This window comes from Solanum stenotomum, chromosome 1 (assembly GCF_019186545.1).
Source record: "Solanum stenotomum isolate F172 chromosome 1, ASM1918654v1, whole genome shotgun sequence".
Lineage (NCBI taxonomy): Eukaryota > Viridiplantae > Streptophyta > Magnoliopsida > Solanales > Solanaceae > Solanum > Solanum stenotomum.
In genome coordinates, this window is record NC_064282.1 from 54864618 (window position 1) to 54879563 (window position 14946).

Genomic DNA, 14946 nt, shown 5'->3' on the forward strand with positions numbered 1-14946 from the left:
GAGAGGCGAGGGAGAGACTGCCCAGCGAGAAATCGAGGGTGGCGAGCGAGAAATTCAGGGAGGGAGGCGAATGATAACCGTGTGCTACGGGTTACAATTAAATCAAACGGTGGTTATAACATTTAATTTGAAGGAATAATTTGTTGTTTTATACAATTTTCCCTACGATGAAATACGACATGTATATATCTTACCCTAAGGGGTCGTTTGGTTGGAAACAAGTTATCCCAGGATAAGTTATCATGAGGTTAACTATCCTAGGATAACTTATCCCACCATGTATATGAGATAACTTATCTCATTACTACGATATAAATGGTGGGATAAATTATCCCAAACATGACAACCAAACAACATAAAAAAAAATTATCCTATCCCTATTTCCTTATCCTATCACTATTATTTTTAATCTCTCACCCCAAACTATAAAACCACTAAATAACGCTTCATAGTTTCATTTTTTGCTAAAAAGTTATCCATATATAATTTCTAAGTACTTGTAGTATAGTGGCTATCATGTTTTGCACTATTATTATTTTTATGATTTATGTGAACCCACATAATTATTTCTATATTTATATTTTTATTTATTTTTTTATAATTTTTATTCTTTTATAAATAAATATTTTGAAATCTTTGAAACAGTCTTGCCTTCTACCGCAAAAAATCTATTATTTTCTGCTTATAAAAAAATAAAATATATTTTGTGTGTGTTCAGTTAATATTATTTCAATATCATTATATTAACTTTTCAAATTTTTAAACTAAATTTATTATTCTAATTTTATATTATATTTTTCAATAAAAAATTACATTGTTTATATTTTTACTTCATAAAATATACGTACTATCTACTTTTTCTAGTCACTATTTATAGGATTATAACACAATTATTATTCAATTTGTGTATATCAGCTAAAATATCAAACTTTTTTTTATAAAAAATAACTTTAAATATCAATCTTGTTGAGAATGAAAGTGGATTTCTTCATTAGTAAGCTAGCTAGAATATAATAAAATAATTTGCATTGGAGGAATATATTTTTGTCAGAAAATATTGATAATATCGTCAAGGCACAAATTGTTTGGCTTATTGCGAGAAATGGGATAAGCTCTCGTTGAAAATTCGTGCGGTTAGCAGTACGACCTGTTTGGTTATGAGAATAATTTTGTCTTTTCTTAAATAGAATTTTTAAAATTTTATTTAAAAATTAATATTTAATCATGAAAATTTTAAATATAATTTAAGAATTTGAGATTTAGAAAGCATTCAAAATCTTATTTTTACTTTTATTATATTTCTCTTTTTTCAAATTTTACCCTGATTTTTTTTTATAAAAATAACTTTATTTAAATTATATTTCATATTTTTAGGTAAAGAATATTTAAATAACTAAATATTATTTGCATAAATTATAAATAAACACAATTCCAACTTATAATATTTCAAACAATGTGATTTTTTGCTATAATAGTGTGTAGTAACTTGTATATGAGATCTAATCTATGACATAATTATAATTATGTGTCTATTATTTTCATGAGGTTACTGTGTTAGAGCCTATTTGATAGTATAATTTAGGTAAATTAGTCAAGTCAGATAATTTTGGTAGTTTTTAAAAATTGGTAAATATAAATCATATTTTTAAAAAAAAGTACATTCAATTAATTTTATATTATTTGCAACAAACAAATATAGCAAGAAACAACTCCAGCTTTAACTTGAACTCTATTTTTTTTAAATAAACTACTTTATTTATTTATTTTCATGATCATAAATAGCGGTATAGTACAATTTCAACTCCAACTCCAACTCTAACTTTAATTTTTTCAAATAAACTTACAAAAAATGGTTTCCATGATCATGAATAGCCACTTTTAGATATGTTATATAAAATTTTGTCAATTTTTAAACTTATTTGAAGTTAAGTAAATTTTGCACATTCTCCTTCTCATCTTTTAAATATTCGGATTTTGAAGTTAAACATCTGAAAATCTTAAAAGACAAGTTTAAAAAATTCAAATTTACACCTCAAAGATATGAAGTTCGAAATTTTAAAAGACAAGTTTAAAATTCAGACGTGAAAGTTTGGAGAATGATTATGAAGTTGTTGAACTTTGAACTATTTAGATGCTTTTTGCAAAAACAATTTTAAGTAGTGAGATTAATATCTCTTTTTGAAAAAATAGTAATATTTATTTTTTTTCAAAATATAACAGTATTTTTCTTTCAAAATATAGCATATACATGTATGTATGCATATAATATCGTCAATATATATATACACACTACTACACTAAGGACTTGTTTGTATGAGAACTAAGGAATAACTAAGTTCAAGATTAATTTTAGAATGTGTATATCTCATATTTGATTAGGATAAAATTGTAGGATAATATAACCGGAATTAATTATTCCAAAATTATAGTTCTATTTTTATTCTACATTGGGGGTAAAATAATAACTTTAAGATAACTAATTTCGGAATAACTTATTTCCAATCAAACAAGTCCTAATACATTATAAATGTAGATTTCGAGGACAAGATTGGGGATAAGAAGTTGTACAGTCTACCCAAGGTAAAAGAGAGCAAGGCCTGTGACCTAGACCAAATAAAGTGCATCAAGAAGAGGACACCAAATAAAGTGCATCAAGAAGAGGACCACAAAATACTGATGGAGGAAGCTCTCACTAAACGGAGTGACAATTATACCTCCATAGGATATTAAACAGATAGGTAGACAAAGACATCGTGCTAGGGAATTTGGATTACTAATATAGGTGTCACAATTGTGGATATTATGGGCCTATAATAGTTGGGGAGATTAAGGGTGCTATTTGTAAGATGCGTGCGAGTAGAGTGATTGAATCAAATGAGATCCTAATGAAATTTTGAAAGAGTCTAAGCTGCAAATGGAGTGACTAATTGTGTTGTTTAATGTTGTCTTAAAGACCGCAAAGATGCCTGATGAATTGATACCAAATACATGATTTTGTTGTACAAGAAGATCGGGTGACATTGAAACAAGTCACACTATAAAGATTTGGAGAAGGTGATGGAGATGAGGGTGCGAAGGGGCATGAATATTCTCAAGAACCAGTTCAAATTCATGTCGGGACAATCAATTACAAAAATGAAAAAACCATTTATCTTGCGAGAAGACCTGTGGAGTAGAATAAGGTAACGGAGATGAACTTACACATAATGTTCATTGATTTAGAAAAAGCATACGACAAAGTCCTAAAAAGGTTTTATAAAATATGCTTGGAGGTTAAGGGTGTACCTGAGGCGTATACTAGGGTGATTAAGGACATATATGATGGAGTCAATTCCATATAAGAACATCGAAAGGAGACTAAGTACTTTCCAGTTTTGATAGAGTTGCATTAGGGATTAACCATTTGTCCCTATTTTTATTTTTATTTAATGATAGTTGGATTAACGCGGCGAATTCAAGGTAAGGTGATAAGGTGTATGTTATTTATCGATGACATATTTTTGATTGATGAGACTCACGATAGAGTTTACACTAAATTGAAGGTTTGAAGACAAATCCTAAAATTTAAAGGGTTCAGATCGAGCAGGTGATTAACGTTTCAAGCACACCTCATCCAATTCTAAGTGCAAACGATCGTTAAGCAGTATAAAACCCAACGAAGAGTGGGGGTCGAACCCACAGAGAGCGGTACGTGTTCAAATTCAGGTATGAAGTACAAACGTGGTCTAAATAGCTATAGGAATAGAAATTATCGAAAAAGACATGTAAACAAGTCTAAGGGGTGACAATGAATGTCAAATGGGGGGTTTTGATTTGCAATTAGCAGTTACGACGCAATCAAACAACAATGAAACAATAATATAAAGAGGAATTCTCGGGATGTGATCGATTATAGGAAAATTTTGCTATATGGGTAAGTAAAATTACTAATAAATAGCTAAATATCAGTGGGTAAGTTGGGCTATGATTGAAATAGCTTTCTCTCGAACAATTACTTCGATTTAAGTGATTTCTCTCGAACATCAACAAGCTTAACAAATAAGAACAACCCACAACCTTAATACATCCTCTCTCTCACAAGATGGGTAGTATTTGATTTAGGATTCACTCTTTCGAGCTGAACCCACATCAATCAAATACCTACAAACCATTAATCAAAAGGTTTGGTTCAAAAACCTCTCTCTCAAGCAAGATAAGAACTCAAAGCTATAACTGCATTTGCAACTACAATTCATAGATTAAAACACAGCTAATGATTAAACCCACTTCAATATAGCATTTAAATTAGTAATAATCAATACCCATAAGCTAATTCAACCCATAATCACATAATCACACCCCAAGAATTGGAGTTTTAGCCACACATCATAAAAACAGAGAAACGATTACCAAATGCACTAGCCATGGTATGGTTAAGAGTCTCCAAGCCCTTACAATGATTTCCAAGAATGAAATTCAAAGACCCACTTTCCAAATTCTCCAAAGTTGTACAATTTGAACTCAAAAATCCAGAGAAAACTCTAAGTCTAGAAATGGGAACTGTAATGTCAGGGAAAGAACTCTAACATCTCGGGGAGAACTCCTCAAACTTACATTTAAAATCCAATTTATAGTTTCCCAAAATTAAGCCTGAAAGTCCACTCGGCGGATTAAGTCGCGCCTCACCGAATCGATCGGCGATCCGCCGAGTGTCCTATTCCATCGCCATTTTGCATTGGCCTTCAGCATCTCAGGTCCTGTAACTTTGGGCGATCCAATTTGTTGTCGCGGAACTGATCGTCGATTTGCCGACTACCCATATCTGTCGCCGATTTGGTTTCTTCCCTCAAGACTGGCACACTGGAACTTTAGGCGGTCTGAAGAGCCACTAGGCGGTTCGCCGAGTGGTCTTGGCGATCACCAAGATAGCTTTTCTCCACTTCTTCAGCTTGTTTTGTTCCTTTTTGCATGTTAGTGTCCTTCCTTTGCTCCTTAGTCCACATGCTTAAAAATCAAGGCTTTAATATCAGTTTCTAGCACAAATTAGGCTTTTGAGATCACTAAAACTATCAAAACAAAGTCCTAAATGAGTCCAAATCTCGAATTCATCAGCAGGATGTTATTTATGGATGACATAATTTTGATTGACATAACTCGTGATAGAGTTAACATTAAATTGAAGGTTTGAAGACAAATCCTGAAATTTAAAGGGTTCAAGTCGAGTTGGACCAATACAAAGTACTTGGAGTGTAAGTTCAATAATAACATAGGAGACTAGTGTGGAAGTGAGGCTTGATGCACAGTCCATCGATAAGAGAGAAAGTTTCAAGTATCTAGGATTGATTGTTCAAGAAAATGGAAAGACTAGCGAGGATGTCAGTTATCTTATAGGTGTAGGGTGAATGAAATGGAGGCTCGCATTCGGGGTCTTGTGTGATAAGAATTTGCCACCAAAATTTAAAGGTGAATTCGATAGAGTAGTATTTGGACCAAATATGTTGTATTGACAAAGTGTTGACTAGTCAAGAACATTCACATTCAGAAGATGAAAGTTGCATAAATGAGTATGTTGCACTGGATGTGTGTCCATACTAGTCAAGATAAGATTAGAAGTGAGGATATTCAGTGCAAGGAAAGTTGCCCTTTGATGGAGGTCAAAATGCGAGAAACAATTCTAAAATGGTTTGGTCATGTGAAAAGTAGATGCAAAAATGTCCCAATGTGAAGGTGTGAAGGTGTGAGAGATTGATGTATTATGGATAATTTGAGGAGAGGAAGTAGTAGTCCCGAAAAAATATTAGGAAGAGGTGAATAGACAAGATATGACATGATTTCAGTTTACTCATAATATAACCTTAAATAGAAGGTTGTGGAGGACACAAATTAGGGTAGATGATTAGTAGATAGTAGTGTTGTCTCGTTGTTCGTCCATACTAGTAGTCGTAGTATTGTTCATGAAATTTCTTGCTTTTGATTTATGTTGCTTTATGGTGTTGTTTTGTACTTCAATTATTGTATTATTTTATCGTGGTTACTTCTCAATATATTTTTTTATACTTTCACTTTCAATACTTTTTTGGGTTGTTTAGCCGAGGGTCTAATATAAACAACATTTTTACCTCTAAGATAGAGGAAATATATGCATATATTATTCTACCCTCTCCACACCACCTTGTGGTACTATACTAAATATGTTGTAATTGTTATTGTAACACATTAAATATACAGTGTATATACATGCACCAATACATTATATATATAGATTGATACATTATTCTACTAGTATTATTCTAGCTTAGTGAAAAGAAGACAGAGAAGGTATGAGATTAAACTAATAGAATTCCTAATTCATTATTGCTTAATCAATTTAATTATTTCTTAGTGGTAACTAATAGGTATTTTTTTTATTATTAAAAAGCAATGTCGAGCAACCTCAGAGTTGACCATATCCGATAAACTCTTTCCAATGCTCGAAAGGTCGAAAAACTGCCAAGTTGACCCCAACAAGAAGAATCTTTTTTTAAAAAAAAGACAGGTTGATAAGAACCTTTTTCAGCCATTGATAATGAGCAATATGATTCTTCATCTTACAAAGGGAAATCAAATTAATGCATATTTATTTCAGCTCCATGAATGAAACTCCCTTTAATATTCCTCTTTCTTAAAGAAAGATTCATTTAAATCTTTTACCTTCTTGATCAAGAATTTGTGTTGTTATTTTTAAAAATTCTCAGGAGACATAATATGATGCATGTTCAGTTTATCAAGGACATGATTTTAGATAGAAGGTTGTGAAGATCGTGAATAAGGGTAAAGGGTTAGAGGCAGTTAAGAGTTGTTTTATTACTAGCCTATTCATGTTTTAGCTTTGTCGTAGTATAGAGCACCATATTAGTCGTAGTATTAGCTTATTCTTGTAGTCTTCTGCTTTTGGTATCTGATATCACAAATTAAATTCATATATTAAAGTGATCGCACCTTGTTGTTGCAATTCTTTGCATATATGCTCTACACTATTTTGCTATTAGTTGACATGTTTTATCTTCACTACCATTTTCTTTTAATTACTACTTTGATTTGCTTGAACTGAGGTATTTTAAAAACAACATCTCTATCTCGATGTCTAAGTACACTCGATCTTTTCCGGACCCCACTTTATGTGATTTCACTGAATATGAAGTTTTTTTTTCTTTTGGAGGGGGAGGGGGAAGGGAAGGTAAGAGGTACACTAGAACCAATTCATTGAAGGCCCCAAAAAAAATGTAGAAACACTCTGTACATAGCTAAATATAAGGAAGAAGTACTCCACAAAAAAATTATGACAAACATAAAAACTATTACTACAAATAAAATAAGCCACTCCCCCTTCTATAATCCCCCACAGACCAAATGGGAAAAATAAAAAGAAAAGGACTAAAGGCCAAAAAAATTCTTCTAATTAACAAACTTATTGGTATGTGGATGCTTTTGAGGTGCGTTTGTTCATTCCAAGATTGATTACAATTACTGTAATATCATCATGATATTTTCTTCTTCTACCAGCTGGTATGCTCATCAACTCTTCCATACTAAATCCTGCAAATTGTTGAAAATTTATTTAAAACAACTTTATATAATTAGCTCATCAAGAAATACAAATAGGAAACAGAAAGACTTTATATTATATTCTTCTGCTGATCTCACTTCAATAATCACTACCTAATAAACAATCTTAAGTCTCTAAGATTTGTATCTGATTTCATTGACTTCATCATTCAAAAGTGCTGACGGACGAAATAGTAGATTTTATTATACGATTAAATTAAATTAAAAGAAAGTTAAAAGTGGTTGGATGGAGACAGAGAAGTGATGCAGCGCATCGAAATTGTACCTGCACAATCTGCTGCTCGCATCACGAGCTGCTCCACTAGATATTTGGCTGGATCACCAGAAGGGTGACATAAGATATAAGAATGGACAAGCTTAACAACCTCATCATTGCTGAAGAAGTCAAATAAACCATCACTTCCAAGCACAACAAACTGGTCTGAATTTGAGATTTCGTGTACAGTCATATGAGGTTGTACGGAAACATATGGAGGACTGATCAGATTTCGAATTCGAAGAATGCCCATCAAGGCATCATTCATTGATTTCTGCAACAAGATAATGAATTGTTCAACCCTCTTTTGATAGGTAAGCAGGAATAAAAAAAGAATGCATCAACATAGGCACCCAGAGAGTGCCACAACATGATTACTATGCCCTATTGAAGAATTGCCTATCAATATGTATAATTGAGTACACTAACGAAACCTTTGAATTCTGTATCAATCACAACAAAAAATGAATTTTGTTTGAAATAATTCAGTATTCGTCTCAATAAGAAGACAAATTAATCTTTACCTATGTTAACATTTAGGATGGATAAAAACTTCTAGTATTAAGAATAGCAAGGCAAGTGTAAACTGATTAGATAAAGTAAACAAAATAGAAAATGCACCTTTTTCAGATATCCCACTCCCAGTGCCCGAGTGACCTTTAGCCTTCCTTTGACTTTTCCAGCTACGATTGTTGAGGGATCATCAGGATGATCTTTTAATAGTCGAGTTCTTTCAGATTCATCCTCAACATTATGACTAACGGTTAGCTGCACAGCCTGCAATACTTCATCCTTGGAAATACTGACGACATCAGAATCTGTTGCCAGTACAGCTCGACTATCACCTAGGTTGAGCACATACATGTTTTTCCCATGGAGAAACACAACTAAAACACAACATCCAATTGATACCAAGTCAGGGCGGTCATCCATTTCCTGTTCAACCATATGGAGGAAATCGTTCTCAGCTTGAAGAAGAGCTAGTTCCAGGCTCTTAAGTACCTTCTTCTTAAATGAGTCACATGATTTTTCCACTTTTGGAGAGCAATCAACATAAGATCCCTGATTAACATTTTCTGAAGTATCCTTAACCCTGATGCTAGATCTATCATCTTGAACAGCATCATGGAGGGTTCCACAAAAACCCAGACGGTCAGAAAGTTTACCAGGCTCCTGTTCCATTTCCCAATCTAATAAATTGAGGTAATTTCCAATTGTCTCATATAATGTTCCAGCCAAAAAGTCAGCTGCATCTCTTCCGTTGAATCCATCATATATGCCACAGAAAAGTGATCCATTCTCTTCTGAACAAACAGCCTGAACTCTGTCTTCACCAGCTGCACCGCCTGCTATTTTAAATTCTGTTGCATTCAAGAAACCTTCACTTCGAGGAGCACTCGTGGACCTCCATGAAAATGACTCATCATCATGTAGCGCACTTGGAGAGGATGGACTACAACTCAAGATTGACAGATTGCTTTGCAAAGAAGATGACAATAAATCCAACCTTGAGAAAGATTGGGAAGAGGGAATTCGGCGGAAAGAAGTTGGTGAATCCAACGCTGGAAGTATCTCAGCTCCAAACAAGCCATTACAAATATTTGTGTTAGCTAGTGTGGCGTTACCACTTAAAGCCGCCCCTGACAGGCAAGAAAAGGAATTGTTGGCTCTATGAAGTTTAATTCCGTGGCAGTTGTCAATACCATCTGATTCCTCACCTGAATCATCTGTGAAGTTATAACCAAAACTTATTTTGATCTCTTCTCCTGGATCAGTGATTGTTTGTGCATGCATCATTTGTACACCTAAAAACAAGTCAAAATATCCATAATTTAATGTACTATCTGTATATAACATCCACACGCCAAGAGAAGCAAGGAATTTTTAATGTAAATAAAATCCTTAAGAAATTGCATCATGTCATGACCATACTTTTGGATCAACAACTTTAAAAACCTTACACAAGTAATGCAGCTTGGGAAAACCTAGAAGCTAGTTGTGATGACAAATCCTACAGTTTCTTTAATTTCTCCCGGGAGGGAACTCCACAATGGCAATGGTAGGTGACAATAATCACGTAGCTCCAGAAACAAGTGCTATTTTATAGTAAAAGAACCACAGAGGAACAAGATAGAAAAAGAAGTGAAATCGCTCCTCCTTAGCTAGTCCTTGGTTGCTGATGGAAAAGAACATCAATGTAAATAGCTATGACCCCCCTTCTTTTTTTTCTTTTGCGGTCTATGCCTCTATGGTCCATTCATTTCAGACAACATGTTATTTTCAGAAGTATTACTGATAATACAATCATAGCATGCCTATTTTATAAGCCGGCATCTGATTAAAGTCCTCTCGGAGATTCCTACTATAATTTCGTAGCAAAGGCTAACTGGCAGAAAGTCTGATACACTACTGTCTGAATGGACCAGAAGGCAACAATCCATTGGATTTTACAAACAATAAACCTTGACTTTAAGCAAGTTGTGACCGGCTATATGCATCCTCACTGCCCCTATCACTCCATGTAAGCTCAAAGATATTGAGATTTACTAACCAAATTTCCCATTCACTAGGCTAACTAGTAGAACAACATCACATCGTATCTTAAGAAGAAGAAAGTTTATAAGACAAGACTAAACCCAGGGTGTGGCCTAGTGGTGAATGAAGTGGGTTGAGCATCATGCGTTCTCAAGTTCGATTCCCAACAGAGACAAAACACAAGGTGATTTCTAGATAGCAGGTATCCTATGGAATTAGTCAGGAATTAAAGTCGCCGCGGACACCACAATTATAAATACAACCAAGAACAACATAGAACATAACAATAAAGAAATACTGATAAATTGATTGCTTGTCCATGATTTCACCCTATATAGAGTTGAATGAGACTAACCAATAGACCACCCATGACAATACAATAACATTAAATTAGATCACTTCACCTCAATACCTTCTAATTTATCATTCTCCAACCCTTATTTTCTATTTCAGTAAAAAGATCAAAACTTTTCACAAGAAACACATATCATTTAACTATCTTCAAAATCAGCAAATGTCAACTGTATCTTGCAAATCTGATTTCATAAATGGGAAACCAGAAAAAAAAAATCCACCAATCAATTGAAAACACACAAGAATCTGCTAACAAAAGTAAAGATCGAATTCAAGAACTAACCTTTGTTGATTTTCTCAGAAATTGAAATGCAGTGAAGAGGAAAGGAAGATGAGAAGAGTAAGATAAATTGGATGGATGACAGGAGAGTCAAATAAATATAGAAAAAAGAATGGTGGAGTATATGAATTTGTATGGCTGACGTTAATGGAGAAGAGAAAGAGAGAAGAAGGTCAAAATAGTGTCACCGATAATTTCGTATCACAACACACCCTACTATTTCAACTCCAAATTTGTCTATATCAATTTCCCACATATTTCAATAATAATAAGATATACTATATGAATTTCCCACATATTTCAATAATAATAATTATATACCCCTTAACTTTATTAGTTAAAGTTGATATAACCTCGTTACAAAAGTTGTGCACATATGCCTCTACCGTTACAAAATGATTCACTTATACCTTTACTATGACAAAATTGACTTACATATACCCCTACTGTTACGAAAATGAAAAAAATAAATTATTTTTTAAAAAAAATCATGTATTTCATTTTTTCACACATAATTATTTTTTGACTTCTTTAATTATTATTATTTGAGCTTTTTAGTATTACTTTATTTTTTCCATTCATTCGTTAGTATAAAAATAAGAGAAATAAAAAGAAAAAAGTGTGAATGAAAAAAGATTAAAAAGCTTTAAAAAAAAAATTGTGGCTATATTGTAATTTAGTTTTATATAGGTAAAAAAATATTTGGGGCATTTATGATAAATTTTACAAGAAAATAAGTGGAAGAAAAATAAATTTGACTATCAAAATAATAAATTCAAATTAGTCAATGAATAAAAATAGTCAAAAGAAAAAAATGTGTGAGAAGGATCAAATATACCCCAAGATGAATTATCTTTTACCAATTAAAAAATTGAAACTAATTTAAAATTATTTTTTTCACTTTCACTAGAGGAAAATGGTATATGCGGATCATTTGTGTAATAGTAGGGGTATATATGAGTCACTTTCATAACAAGAGATATATTAACTCTAAATGACAATGATGTGAGGTATATCAGAAACTTTTTCCTAATAATAATTTGTCCCTTTTAAAAAAATGAATTGTTTTTTCTACAACTTTGATTTCATCCTTTATATTTTTTCTTTTAGTAAATAAAAGATTCTACTATATCAAAAGGAATTGTGTATACATAGGTTTGGTATGAAGGAAATCGTTTTTTACAAAAAGTAATTTTCTAGAAAACATTATCTTCAAAAATAGGTGAGTTTTGCTATTTATTTTTTAGTGTTCAGTAAATAAGTAAAATAAATATTAACCCAATGATACTGATATGTTGTTTAGCAATAACAATGAATGCAAGATGGTATGGGGAGTTGAGATTCGGGAATGGTCGAAGCCCAAAGGGTTAGATTTTGGGGAATTAGATGGGTGTGAAGGAGACAATAAATTTAAATTTTTTTTTTTTTTATTAAAGAAGTCATTTTCTTTATTTTTAAGAAATATTTTTTCTTAGAGAAAATGTTTTTATAAATTTCGACCAACCAAACATAGAAAAATTACAAAATACTTGATCATGAATATAAATTAGAGTTGTCTTTGAATTTTTTATAAGTAACTTAAGTGAAAAAAGTGTTTTGGTGTTTGAATTCCTAAAAGTTCCAAAATTCAACTATAAATTGAATTTTGGATTGTTATTTTTTTTTGGCCAAATGTATTTGTGAACTTCGTAACTAGTGGGGATCATTGCCCCTTAAGACTCATTTGATTTTATTAAGATTAAGACATCTAAATTTGAAAACATATCTAAATGGTTAAAATGTTGTCTCTACATTTGAATACGAAATGATTAAGATAAAGGCAAAATTTAACATTTGAACGTGCATAATGTATTTATTTGTAAACATAAAAGTATACAATCCGAATAAAAATAAATTAAATATTACTCCCTCCGTCCAACAATAGTTGTCTACTATACTATTTTGGAATGTCTAATAATACTTGTCAATTTTATAAAATCAATGGATAATTTTACGGTTAAGGGTGTCACGCTTAATATTTATACAATTCCTTATATATATATATATATATATACATAATTTCCACTGAGATCATCGGGTGGCATGACACCCCCTCTGATCTATATAGATTCGCCTCTGATTGACGAAAATAATTATGATGATGATTGTAATGACAAAAGCTGTTAGCAATGGTAGCGGGTGATTTGTGGATACAGTGGTGATTAGTATTATCCACACAAAAACATTTATAAATAATATTAAAAACCTATTTAAATAAATATTTAAGTTTTAATAAAAATAAATACACTCAATGACATGAGATCTAAACTATTTAAATTGAGACTTTCATTAAATATAAATAAATGATGCCAAAATAAACTGGCATATCTTAATCATACATGTCAACCATAGAGAACCAGGATTGTCATTAAGATTATTCTGTCAAGAAAAGTAAATCGAAAATTGAGTCACGGAAAAAAAAAACAGCCGCTGAGAAAAATATAAGTTCCTAGAAAAGATCTAAGGAAATATTAGAAAAGTATGGTTGGAATATGTCATCCTACACAGGAATGTTCACAAAAAAACTTGAAAAATCGAATCAAATAAACAATTGAGTCAAATCACAGAAAAAAATATATTTTTTGTTTGATTTTAATTCTTAGATTTTGAAATCTATAATCTTTAATTTGATTTTGATTTTTAAATGAAAAAAGAGTTCACCGCCTGTTTTAGTAGTCTCAAATAAGGCGTGCAGGTCTGCCCCTTTAGTAGGTGATTCACTACCGAAGCGAAGAAAAGGCTGGATCAATCAAAGGGGTACTACGAGCCCTCTGCCCCACGCATCTAACCAGCTCATAAAAAAATTTGAACCAAATTAATTATATAAATATCTATTTAAAAATTATAATTACGTACGCACACAAGTGTGTCTTATATAATTTTTTTGAATATTATTATACGTATTAATCTTTTGATTCTTAATCCGTAATTTAAGTGTTTGTCTTTATAATAATCTATATCATTGTCTTCACTTTCAAGTTTGATTTGTAATTTTGTTTTGATTAAAATTTCAACAATTTATTTCATATTCAAAACAACTTTAATTGAGTTATTTAATTATTCATCATTGTTTAATTTCAATTATCGTTAAAATATCTCAATATATCATAACCAGATTTATATTTTTTTGCACAATAGAAATTAGTTGCAAGAAATTTTATTATGACCTTAAAAATGACTAATTTTTTTGACAATGCATGCTATTTTTTTTTTATTGTTTTTGGATATATATATATATAACTTGATTAAACATATAGTAGTTTATTTTTAAAAAAAATCTCCCTTCATTTAATTTATTTTTTTCAGTTAAAAAAATATTATTTTTAATAAATCTTTAATTTTGATTTCCTTACGTGAGGTTAAGATCTCAAAATGTAATAACATTTTAATACATTCTACATATCGTTAGTTTAGAACACAAAATTTAAAAGTTATATTTATTTCCTTAAACTTTGTATCAAATCAAAATCGAATAATTGATTTTTTTATGTTATACTACATTATAATCAATCTAATACGTGCTTGAAAGTATATTATTATTATTATTATTATTATTATTATTATTATTATTATAATTATTTGCAGAAAAATCAAATTAATCAAAGTGATTAAAAACCTACTTTATTGATTTAGTTTGATTTGCATATTTTAAAAAAAGGGAAAATTGTATAAAACAACAAACTATTAATTCAAATTAAATGTTATAACCACAGTTTCATTTAATTGTATTCCGTAGCAAACAGTTGTCATTCACCTCTCTCCCAGCGAATCTCGTTCGCCACTCTCGCTCACCTCTCTCACTTTATACAAACACAAATGTAAATTGTGTTTATGTTGTATAAAGCGAGAGAAAACTGTATATACAAATACAAATACATATATTTTCGTCGTATATACT

The 14946-nt window shown here is 31.2% G+C and overlaps 1 protein-coding gene across 2 annotated transcripts in view; it reads right to left on the reverse strand.

Moving 5' to 3' along the window:
• Positions 1 to 7230: 7230 nt before the first annotated feature.
• Positions 7231 to 14946, reverse strand: part of LOC125853793 (probable protein phosphatase 2C 40) — a 103199-nt gene continuing 95483 nt past the window's right edge. For both annotated transcript variants that reach the window (XM_049533546.1, XM_049533545.1), the window contains exons 2-5: positions 11013 to 11050; positions 8462 to 9645; positions 7850 to 8114; positions 7231 to 7554 (exon numbers count right to left, since the gene is read on the reverse strand). In XM_049533546.1, coding sequence (XP_049389503.1) covers positions 7427 to 7554; positions 7850 to 8114; positions 8462 to 9637 — 1569 coding nt within the window. In that variant the 5' untranslated portion in view covers positions 9638 to 9645; positions 11013 to 11050 and the 3' untranslated portion in view covers positions 7231 to 7426. The remainder of the gene's footprint in view (positions 7555 to 7849; positions 8115 to 8461; positions 9646 to 11012; positions 11051 to 14946) is intronic.